At 46.3% G+C, this 8,715-nt stretch overlaps 1 protein-coding gene across 1 annotated transcript in view; it reads right to left on the bottom strand.

Annotated features, from left to right (window-relative positions):
* Positions 1-2,129: 2,129 nt before the first annotated feature.
* LOC115155594 (integrin beta-5) overlaps positions 2,130-8,715 on the bottom strand; it is a 96,169-nt gene continuing 89,583 nt past the window's right edge. The window contains exons 13-15 of the mRNA XM_029702336.1: positions 7,484-7,603; positions 4,165-4,331; positions 2,130-3,304 (exon numbers count right to left, since the gene is read on the bottom strand). Of these exons, the coding sequence (XP_029558196.1) occupies positions 3,209-3,304; positions 4,165-4,331; positions 7,484-7,603 (383 nt within the window). The 3' untranslated portion in view covers positions 2,130-3,208. The remainder of the gene's footprint in view (positions 3,305-4,164; positions 4,332-7,483; positions 7,604-8,715) is intronic.

Raw genomic sequence — 8,715 nt, 5'->3', positions numbered from 1 at the left:
GGAGGTGTTTCTGTTACGCCTGCTACGTTCTATATGATCAGAGGACCATACATGAGGATGATGGACTTCTGCTTATGAACACACGCACACACAGAACAGCTGCCCTGGTACCTGAGGTTCAGAGCCACACACAGACACGGCTGCCCTGGCCCCTGAGGTCCAGAGCCACACACAGACACAGCTGCCCTGGCCCCTGAGGTCCAGAGCCACACACAGACACAGCTGCCCTGGCCCCTGAGGTCCAGAGCCACACACAGACACAGCTGCCCTGGCACCTGAGGTCCAGAGCCACACACAGACACAGCTGCCCTGGCCCCTGAGGTCCAGAGCCACACACAGACACAGCTGCCCTGGCACCTGAGGTCCAGAGCCACACATAGACACAGCTGCCCTGGCCCCTGAGGTCCAGAGCCACACACAGACACAGCTGCCCTGGCCCCTGAGGTCCAGAGCCACACACAGACACAGCTGCCCTGGCCCCTGAGGTCCAGAGCCACACACAGACACAGCTGCCCTGGCCCCTGAGGTCCAGAGCCACACACAGACACAGCTGCCCTGGCACCTGAGGTTCAGAGCCACACACAGACACAGCTGCCCTGGCCCCTGAGGTCCAGAGCCACACACAGACACAGCTGCCCTGGCACCTGAGGTCCAGAGCCACACATAGACACAGCTGCCCTGGCCCCTGAGGTCCAGAGCCACACACAGACACAGCTGCCCTGGCCCCTGAGGTCCAGAGCCACACACAGACACAGCTGCCCTGGCCCCTGAGGTCCAGAGCCACACACAGACACAGCTGCCCATGCCCCTGAGGTCCAGAGCCACACACAGACACAGCTGTCCTGGCCCCTGAGGTCCAGAGCCACACACAGACACAGCTGCCCTGGTACCTGAGGTCCAGAGCCACACACAGACACAGCTGCCCTGGCCCCTGAGGTCCAGAGCCACACCCCCAATTAATTTATGCCTTTCTTAGTTAACATTCGGTGTCACCCTCCACCACTTACAGTTCATTTCCTTCAAAAACAACTACAGACCGGATGTTAATTTTTGTTATTTCAAAATGTATAATTTCACGATTGCTACACAGGTGAAACTGCACAGGTAAAAAATTGCAAGAGGGTCACCACAGGGAGTAAACATCAAATAAGTGGGCTATATGTTTGCTTTTATGTCATCCATTTATTGCTCTTTTCTGTATTCCTGCTCTGTGTGCAGAATGACGTGTACATGTAGTAGTGTTGTAAATCTACTGGTCTCTATTGGTGAATTATCATTGCTGTACAGGAAGCATGCTGGTGAATGTACATTTTACTGTTGAACTCACACAGGTCTGGGCTACTGCATTTCCCCACATGGTGCCAAGACACAAGTAAGCACAACGCAACTGTGAGACAGTTATTATGTGACTCTTATTACATTTGGCGCATCCACACACTCTCCCTTTGTCTCAAACACACTCTCTCTCTTTCTCTCTCCCTTTGTCTCAAACACACACACACACTCTCTCGCTCTCCCCGTCTCAAACTCACTCTCTCTCCCCGTCTCAAACGCTCTCTCTCTCTCTCCCCCCCTTTGTCTCAAACACTCTCACACGCACGCACGCTGGCATGCACACACTCCTTCTCTCCGCCCTTTGTCTGTCTCTCTCTCTCACACACACACACACACACACACACACACACACACACACACACACACACACACACACACACACACACACACACACACACACCATCACAAAAAAAGGTCACAGAACACATTTGACGAGGAGTCATCCCTCCCAACTCATACTGAAGCACTTTCATTACTCCAGTGCCATGTTAAAGTCCTGCCTCTTCCTGTGGGAATGGGTGAGGGAGAGTTATGTCCTATGTCAACACAGCTTAGAGGCCTTCCCAGCCTCTCCACCCACCCACCCACCCTCACAGCATGACAGCAGGGTTATTGCAGCCATACTTAATAGTAGCCTGGGGCCAGATCTCTTAGTACTGTATCCAAATGTATCTTTTTGTTTGGCAATGAAATGACCATAGGGGTTGGATACAGCACAAACAGATCTGGGTCCAGGCTAACTAAACACATCAAGACTAGAGTGCAAATGACGTGTAACAACAACACAATGAGAATAGAGAGATTCTTAATCACTTTATGAGACTCTCCTAATAACATCATCATCTGTCGTGTAAAACAAGGGTAAGAAAACTAGTGCTCTTTTAATGTTTAGTACCATGATGTCAAAGTCATCGTCACCCAAAAATATGTGCTCTTTTTATGTCATGAACCTGAACGACTCCTGCTGATATAACATTACATTATTGAATATTTCCACTTGTTATGAAGAAGGATGCATAGTTGACTGTCAGGAAAGGCATTTTTCAGAGTAAAAAAAAACTAAAATATAAGTTGATGCCTTGTCTGTCTGTCTGTACAATGTGTATATATATATTGCTGCTTATGTGAAGGGGGAGTTATGGTTTATGTACTATAAAGTTGGTAAATTCACTCAAATTGTCAGTGACAGACATGGTTTCATTGTTCTGTCTATGAAGTCCATTTTGTTTATATAACATCTGCTTGTTAGTTGGAGAAAAGACTCGGAGGAGCACATATTTTTTATCTCTGTCCTCTTTAAACAAGTTCCAGACCAAGAGTCCATGAATGTTTTTGCTCGTCCTCTGGGCTGTATTCTACTGACATCAGTAAATCCCACAGGGCAGACCAGAGCTCAGTAAATCCCACAGGGCAGACCAGAGCTCAGTAAATCCCACAGGGCAGACTAGAGCTCAGTAAAGCACACAGGGCAGACCAGAGCTCAGTAAAGCACACAGGGCAGACCAGAGCTCAGTAAAGCACACAGGGCAGACCAGAGCTCAGTAACGCACACAGGGCAGACCAGAGCTCAGTAAAGCACACAGGGCAGACCAGAGCTCAGTAAAGCACACAGGGCAGACCAGAGCTTTCAGTCACATCTCATCACGTCATGGCAGTGGGTAATTTCCCTTCTCAGTCAGGGAGAGAAAAAAGGCCACAGGTTCCCCAGAAACAATCCAGACTACTATTTTCACTTCTGTTTCAGTCCGTCATAAGTCTTCGGCAGATCAGATAGATGGTTGAGTTAATTTCTTCATTTCCCAACCCTCTTGGTTCTCTACTTGGACCGGTCCTGCCGTGCCCCCCGCCACACCAACACCCCGTGTGGAGGAGGTCAGTGGGCTGCTCCGTTGTAAGACTTGCTGTACATACTGAAATCGGTTTCTACATAGTCGTTGGAGATGGGCTGCTTGTACAGGGGGTTGGAGGCCTGGGGGGGGGGAGAAAAATGGGTCAGTCAGTTGATTAAAATGCACATGTCGAGGCAGGGTGAACATTTGAGGTGCAGCCTCTGAACTTTGGAACAGTCAGTTTTCAAAACAACTATCTACCTAACTGACAGCTCTGTTGTCCAAGAAGACATCTGATGGTTTCAATCAACATACGTTTTTTTCTCCTGCGGATGCTTCAACATAGGCTGTTCACACTGATCACACTGAAGTGGTCATACCGGTCGTATCATACACAACTATGTTCCCATCCCAGATCCTACATATGTCTTCAGTTAGCTGGAGTCCTACATATGTCTTCAGTTAGCTGGAGTCCTACATATGTCTTCAGTTAGCTGGAGTCCTACATATGTCTTCAGTTAGCTGGAGTCCTACATATGTCTTCAGTTAGCTGGAGTCCTACATATGTCTTCAGTTAGCTGGAGTCCTACATATGTCTTCAGTTAGCTGGAGTCCTACATATGTCTTCAGTTAGCTGGAGTGTTATGATATATGGAAACTGTTCCAAAGGTACACCACAATAAGATTCAATGACCTTGAAATTCCACAACTGTTAGACGTCTACATTACGTCTCAACATTTAAAATGGAATGTGCATATATCCTTCTCAGACATGCAAGAGTCTCATTACTTCTATAGATCTACTCTGGCCCAAAGCAGTCAGTTACAGTAATTCACAGCCTTTCATTTGATAGATACTGTAGTCAGTGTAATAGATAGGACAGTTATCCTTCTCATTGATTCCCATAACTTACAGTATTTGGCAAAAAACTGTCAGTCTCATAAATTCAACCTTTCATATGTAAGTCAGTGAGGTAGGCAGGGTAGTTCCCTTCCTCACCATCTCATATCGTGCGCGGGAGCGTGCGCTTTGGAAGCGGGCGAACTCTCTGCGGTCGTGCACGGTGATGACCAGCTTCCAGATGGCTAGCAGCACGATGCCCACCAGTAGGATACTGCCCACCACCGCCAGGAGGACCGTCATGGCGTCCGGCGCTGCGCCACACTCTGGGGACGGGAGGAGAGGCAAACAAACAAACAAACATAAAACAAAGGTTCTAAAAAATCTGATATACACAGGAACAAAGAAAATACTCAAAGATTAAGACAAATATAGAATGAGAGATATAGACTGGAACATTGAAATAGACAGACAGACAGGATAAATAAAGAGATATCAAATTAAATGTTATTTGTCACATGCGCCGAATACAACAGGTATAGACTTTACAGTGAAATGCTTACTTACAAGCCCTTAACCAACAATGCCGTTTTAAGAAAAGTAAGTGTTAAGTAAAAAATAGGTATGTAAAAAATGAAAGTAAAAAAGAATTAAAGAGCAGCAGTAAAATAACAGTAGTGAGGCTATATACTGGAGGTACCGGTACAGAGTCAATGTGCGGGGGCACCGGTTAGTCGAGGTAATACAGTGGGGAGAACCACTGTATTACACTGCCGTTTTTGCAGGTTTTCCTACTTACAAAGCATGTAGAGGTCTGTAATTTTTATCATAGGTACACTTCAACTGTGAGAAACGGAATCTAAAACAAAAATCCAGAAAATCACATTGTATGATTTTTAAGTAATTCATATGCATTTTATTGCATGACATAAGTATTTGATCACCTACCAACCAGTAAGATTTCTGGCTCTCACAGACCTGTTAGTTTTTCTTTAAGAAGCCCTCCTGTTCTCCACTCATTACCTGTATTAACTGCACCTGTTTGAACTCGTTACCTGTATAAAAGACACCTGTCCACACACTCAATCAAACAGACTCCAACCTCTCCACAATGTCCAAGACCAGAGAGCTGGGTAAGGACATCAGGGATAAAATTGTAGACCTGCACAAGGCTGGGATGGGCTACAGGACAATAGGCAAGCAGCTTGGTGAGAAGGCAACAACTGTTGGCACAATTATTAGAAAATGGAAGAAGTTCAAGATGACGGTCAATCACCCTCGGTCTGGGGCTCCATGCAAGATCTCACCTCGTGGGGCATCAATGATCATGAGGAAGGTGAGGGATCAGCCCAGAACTACACGGCAGGACCTGGTCAATGACCTGAAGAGAGCTGGGACCACAGTCTCAAAGAAAACCATTAGTAACACTACGCCGTCATGGATTAAAATCCTGCAGCGCACGCAAGGTCCCCCTGCTCAAGCCAGCGCATGTCCAGGCCCGTCTGAAGTTTGCCAATGACCATCTGGATGATCCAGAGGAGGAATGGGAGAAGGTCATGTGGTCTGATGAGACAAAAATAGAGCTTTTTGGTCTAAACGCCACTCGCCGTGTTTGGAGGAAGAAGAAGGATGAGTACAACCCCAAGAACACCATCCCAACCGTGAAGCATGGAGGTGGAAACATCATTCTTTGGGGATGCTTTTCTGCAAAGGGGACAGGACAACTGCACCGTATTGAGGAGAGGATGGATGGAGCCATGTATCGCGAGATCTTGGCCAACAACCTCCTTCCCTCAGTAAGAGCATTGAAGATGGATTGTGGCTGGGTCTTCCAGCATGACAACGACCCGATACACACAGCCAGGGCAACTAAGGAGTGGCTCCGTAAGAAGCATCTCAAGGTCCTGGAGTGGCCTAGCCAGTCTCCAGACCTGAACCCAATATAAAATCTTTGGAGGGAGCTGAAAGTCCGTATTGCCCAGCGACAGCCCCGAAACCTGAAGGATCTGGAGAAGGTCTGTATGGAGGAGTGGGCCAAAATCCTTGCTGCAGTGTGTGCAAACCTTGTCAAGAACTACAGGAAACGTATGATCTCTGTAATTGCAAACAAAGGTTTCTGTACCAAATATTAAGTTCTGCTTTTCTGATGTGTCAAATATTTATGTCATGCAATAAAATGCGAATTAATTACTTAAAAATCATACAATGTGATTTTCTGGATTTTTGTTTTAGATTCCATCTCTCACAGTTGAAGTGTACCTATGATAAAAATTACAGACCTCTACATGCTTTGTAAGTAGGAAAACCTGCAAAATCGGCAGTGTATCAAATACTTGTTCTCCCCACTGTATGTACATGTAGGTAGAGTTAAAATGACTATGCATAGATAATAAACAGAGTGGCAGCAGTGTAGAAGTGGGGGGGGGGGCAATGCAAATAGTCTGGGTAGCCATTTGATTAGCTGTTCAGGAGTCTTATGGCTTGGGGGTAGAAGTTGCTAAGAAGCCTTTTGGACCTAGACTTGGAACTCCGGTACTGCTTGCCGTGCGGTAGCAGAGAAAACAGTCTATGACTAGGGTGGCTGGAGTCTTTGACAATTTTTAGGGCCTTCCTCTGACACCGCCTGGTATACAGAGGTCCTGGATGGCAGGAAGCTTGGCACCAGTGATGTACTGGGCCGTACGCACTACCCTCTGTAGAGCCTTGCAGTCGGAGGCCGGGCAGTTGCCATCCCAGGCAGTGATGCAACCAGTCAGGATGCTCTCGATGGTGCAGCTGTATAATTTTTTGAGTATCTGAGGACCCATGTCAAATCTTTTCAGTCTCCTGGGGGGGAATAGGTTTTGTCGGGCACTCTTCACGACTGTCTTGGTGTGTTTGGACCATGATAGTTTGTTGGTGATGTGGACACCAAGGAACTTGAAGCTCTCAACCTGCTCCACTACAGCCCAGTCGATGAGAATCGGGGTGTGCTCGGTCCTCCTTTTCCTGTAGTCCACAATCATATAGATAGGAACATAGAAATAGACAGGACAAATATAGAAAGAGAGAGATATATATATATATATATATATATAGACAGGAACATAGAAATAGACTGATATAGACAAGAGACAGACCAGAAACATAGAAAAAGGCATGGACAGGATACAAAGACAGGAAGGGAGATATACACAGGAAAGTCACAAACGAACAAATATAAACAATGGCTCTTAAAAAACAGGCCTTTGTTTACACAATGACATAAATCTAATATCATCCCCACATTGTCCAATAGAATGCATGTGCACAAGAGGCCCAGCACAGACTCATAACAGTAAACAGATAGGGTCTATTTTCGTACATCAGCAACACATGGCCTTCTGTGTTTGTTTTCTTCCTCCATTTCTGTGAAAATGAATGTATGAGGAGAAGCAGTTGGCTGATGGTTTATGTCCATGTTTTCTGCAGCAGAGGATAGTCTTTGACCAGTACTGACCTGGCTCTTTGAGAGCTGTGAGGACTGACATGCCGTTGGCGTGTTCAGAGTACGTGAACTTCATCACACATTCGTTCTCCGTCTTGTACAGGCAGAGGACAGCGTTGGGGTCGTCTGTTTCTGTGAGAGGGGAGAAAAGAGAGAGAGGGAGGCGCTGCTGAGACACAAGCAGTAAAACAGCTGGCTAAACTACAGCTTCAGGGAGAGAGGGAGGAGAGAGGGAGGCGCTGCTGAGACGCATGCAATAAAACAGCTGGCTAAACATACTGCTTCAGGGAGAGGGAGGAGAGAAAGAGAGAAGAAAGAAAACAAGAGAATGGGGAGAGATCCAACAGCACAACACTGTGCAAAAACAGATCAACATGTATTCTTTTATTGGGAATGCACTCTTGGTTAGTGAATGATTGCACTCCACGGTAAGGACAGAGATTTGCTTTGCAATCTTGTCCTTGTTTTTGCAAACTCTTTATTATTCAGATATTCTAACTGCCTTGGGGATTGACTGAGGAGCCAGACTACCTCCAGCCTTTCCCCCATAGCCACCTCCAGCCCTTCCTTCTCCCCTTTGCTTTTGGCGAAAGATACGTTTCTGGAATGTACATGAGGAGTCCATTAGGGGAAGTCAGATGGTTGGAATAGCTGAGAGAGAATGCAGTAAAACAGAGCAGCCCTGGGACAGGGAGGGCAGAGCTGGGCTGGGCGACACAGAGGGAAGGGCCTTAAAATAGTTTAACAAGCCCTTCAAATCATGAGCCAAAGAGTCTACGTCTCCGCCAGGCCTGCCATCATTATAATTCCCAGACAACTAACATTAACTTATTAATACATTCCTAGGCACAAGTTAAATATATCCCGCAATGCTGAGGTGGAGAGAAAAGCTTTTTTTTTACAGTGAAAAGCCCTGGGACTCTGTTCCACTTACGGGCCGTGCTTTTAAAAGCCATCACGCGATGACAGTTTAGCTTTAAGGTTGCAGGTAGAGTTACATGTTTGTTTTGAGGGCGCGGTAGGGAGGAGGTAGTGTATCTAAACCAGTGGCATGCTTCCCAGTTGAAACAGTTTGTGCATACAGTGCATTCGGAAAGTATTCAGTCCCCTTGATTTTTCCACATTTTGTTATGTTACAGCTTTATTCTAAAATTGATTACATTTTTTTCCCCCCCTCATCAATCTACACACAATACCCCATAATGACAAAGCAAAAACAGGTTTTCAGAAATACATGCAAATGT

This window comes from Salmo trutta, chromosome 20 (genome assembly GCF_901001165.1).
Source record: "Salmo trutta chromosome 20, fSalTru1.1, whole genome shotgun sequence".
NCBI lineage: Eukaryota > Metazoa > Chordata > Actinopteri > Salmoniformes > Salmonidae > Salmo > Salmo trutta.
The sequence above is the reverse complement of the archived record's forward strand: the minus strand, read 5'-3'. Positions and strand labels throughout refer to the sequence as shown.